This window comes from Mizuhopecten yessoensis, unplaced genomic scaffold (assembly GCF_002113885.1).
Source record: "Mizuhopecten yessoensis strain PY_sf001 unplaced genomic scaffold, ASM211388v2 scaffold10917, whole genome shotgun sequence".
Lineage (NCBI taxonomy): Eukaryota > Metazoa > Mollusca > Bivalvia > Pectinida > Pectinidae > Mizuhopecten > Mizuhopecten yessoensis.
Genome location: NW_018408786.1, coordinates 1,616,477 through 1,619,801, shown reverse-complemented (window position 1 = coordinate 1,619,801; position 3,325 = coordinate 1,616,477). Strand labels below are relative to the sequence as shown.

Here is a 3,325-nt window from a genome sequence, read left to right as displayed (position 1 = left end):
TATAAGATATCTTATATCTTTTATGAGATATCTTATAAAGAAAGGTATATAAGATATCTTATAAAATATATAAGATATCTCATTTATTATATAAGATATCTTATAAAGTATATAAGATATCTCATAAAGTATATAAGATATCTTATATAATTAAATAAGATATCTTATATAATTTGGTTAAGTACTGGATCAACATTGCTCCATGCATAAATGACAACTTGGCTTGCCATAGGTTTGTTTACACACCAATTTCACGCTTCAAACACGCTCTGATGAAGCCATAACTTGTCCGCTAGGGGGCGCTCGTATCATGGAACACCGATCAAGGGAGATAAGCCAACCTCACTTGGAACATATTTACTAAGGCAAAGAGGAAGTTGCGTATCCCTCCACTACACATCCTTGACATTGCCTACTATTCCTATTAAGCCAAACAAACAGTTTATCATCACTTCTTAAGGCTACAAGTTATTCAGCTTCACATCTTTGTAACTTCAATGTCAAATTAAATCTTTACGACACACAAACATGTAAATTTCAGGTACATGAACTATTCTAAATCTATTTGTGGTGATAGTTTTCTAGTTTACGTAAAACATTAAGGGATAATTATAAAACACATATAAATCCACCTACATTTTCTATCATAATCACATAATTTCTAACTCTACAGTCGCATCACGTGTACTGTACCATCCTCACACCCGATCCACACGTTCCCGAACGCGTCCACACCCACCGCTGTTGGGTCACTCACTCCATGTTTCTGATCTAAGAGATCCGTGGCATGTGCACTATCTCTCGGTAGGACATACACCTGATTGTTCTGGTAGTCTACTACAAACAGTCTGTCGTATTTGTCCCGTGATATCCTACTAACGAGCACATCACACACCTTTTGACCGTTGTTGAGTTCACCATCCCATTTATACTTGGTTGTACCCGAGAGGTCTGTTAGGATAAAAACACTACAGGAGTCCAACACTGCAACGTCTCCTGACGACAAACATGCAGTATAATACACATTTATTTCACAGGTCACCTCCCTGACAAACGTACCTGCCTGATTCAGTACCACTATGTCTTGTGTACCTGTACTAACAAACACATAGCCACTCTCATTGATGCTGACGTCATTTGCTTCATTTGGTGTGACGTCTGCAAATTTTGTCACTTGCTTGTTGTGTAATGATAGTTTATATACACATGTGCTTTGTGGGTAGGTGGTCATGAGTATGTCTGTTGTCCCGACCATGGCGATATTGTTTGGATAGAAGTCCAGTTCTACAGTCTCTTTGACCATTCCCTCCCTGTTTACCAGTACCAGACCCTGGTATTGATATATTGATAACCACGCGTGACTGTCGTCGACTGGGCATACACCTAGTATCTGATTTTGTTGAGTAATAGTAAACTTAGAAAGACACTGGACGTGTTTACTGTCGATGTCTGTCTTCTCGTACTGGCTAGCGTGGTTTAATTCACCTAACATTTTTGTCAACATGACGCGGTCGATACTTCCGGTAACAAAGCTTTGTTGTTTCGGCGAAAAATCGTTCACATTCACATCATACAAGGGCAGAGTTTTCCTCAATGACCTTTCCATTTTAAGCATGGACATACTAAATGTGTGCGTCACTTCCGCTTCTTCAAGCAGTCGCGTTAGTTCTCCGATATATGTCTCCAACTGTTGGTCATCTTTCTTGTGCTTTGTCGCTTCTTCTTTTTCTAGGGACGATAACTCAGCCAGCAATGCATCGGCGATAGAATCTATTTCTGACTTCAGCTTTGTCCGTTGTGTGGTAACCTCTTTCCTCATGGTATCAATGTTATCGGTAAAAATGGTGTTACCATGGTAAAGCGTCGATATCATGTTCTTGAAATCTTCAATTCTAGCAGATATTGCTGTCTTATGTTCTCGCAAAAGTTTCTTTTTGGTTCTAAATTCGTATTCAAAAGTTGTGCAGTTGTGTTGTTCATGTAGTTGCCCCAAACAAATCAAACATATCAGCGTGTCACAATCATAACAATACATGTCACACAGCTTACCAGGATGTAGTTTGCATTCTTCCGATACAGGCTTGTCGTCCTGACGGTTAGCCTCCCATATCGACACGACGTCATCGTTTTTAGTTTTCCTTTCGCGTTTATGGGCTACCATACAAAGCTCACATAAATTCTCCTGGCAATCGTTACAATACCATCGTACCCCCTCGTCAGTGTCACAGAGATCGCAGGTGTGGCAAATGGGTTCCTGGGCGCGCAATAAGGATCTGTTACTTGCCATATTGTCTGCGTTTTTGTTCGTATGTGGTAGCCTAAGTCCACGGAATTATATTAGAATTGTTATCTAAGTCCGTGCTAACACTGATAATCACAAATACACCGATTCACCGCAGACACGCATGACCAATCAGTCAGGCTTATTTTATCACGTGATATCTCCCCCGTGCAGATCGCTTCCGGGTACAAATAAATGCAGACGACGCCATTTCCCATAGCTATATATAGACTACAGTGTTATTTTTGTGTTCGGTTTGAAGCGCTAAACGGTGTGTTCTCCTTTCTCCCACTTTTTTAAAAAAAACATAGAGGCAGTAATGTTGTGATAGCAGTTATAGTCTGTTTCATATGTATTTTACCTGGTTTTTACCTGTGTTCTCCCACATTATCTGTATCATGTATGCAGTACTAGTAATGTCATATACATATACATGTAGCTTTGATATAGTTTATTTTTATAATTTTTAGACATTTTTTTCATATCATATACCATTTCCATCAGCAAGATCATACAAAACAGTAACGTGAAATCCACAAATATATACAACCAATCTTTTGCATTTAGAGTGACATTGTGATAAATGTGCTTGTTATGGAATTTTTATTTGGTGCTTGCTAGGATTTCTTAAAATCATGGACTTATCTGTGATTTTTATTGACTTTCCAATATTTCACCTTTAGTAAGTTAGTGCTATTATATTAGTTTTATATCATGTATCTTTGTGCATGTGTGTATTTTATGAATATGATTGATTTGATCAACCGGCGCTGAGTATTCCATGTGTACATGTAATTGATTCGTTTTATTTATTTTCATTCCCAGCTTTGCATCTGTTTTTGCATATTTAATAATATAATACATGATCTCTGTCTTTACTAATTATATTTGTCATACATTGCTAGCTAAATTTAGTTCTATTTAATGAAATCTATATATAACATGCATAATAAAAATTTATAAAATTGATTTAATATGAAATTAATAAAAGCAGATTTTCAGTTAATGTATTTTGATGTGTTTTTATTAAGTAATAACTGGAAT

General features: G+C 37.1%; 1 protein-coding gene across 1 annotated transcript; it reads right to left on the bottom strand.

The window, feature by feature from the left end:
• Positions 1-177: 177 nt before the first annotated feature.
• Positions 178-2,400, bottom strand: LOC110463601 (probable RING finger protein 207 homolog). Its single transcript, XM_021518343.1, has one exon. The coding sequence runs from the start codon at positions 2,285-2,287 to the stop codon at positions 668-670; it is 1,620 nt and encodes a 539-aa protein (XP_021374018.1). The 5' UTR covers positions 2,288-2,400; the 3' UTR covers positions 178-667.
• Between the last annotated feature and the right edge of the window lie 925 nt (positions 2,401-3,325).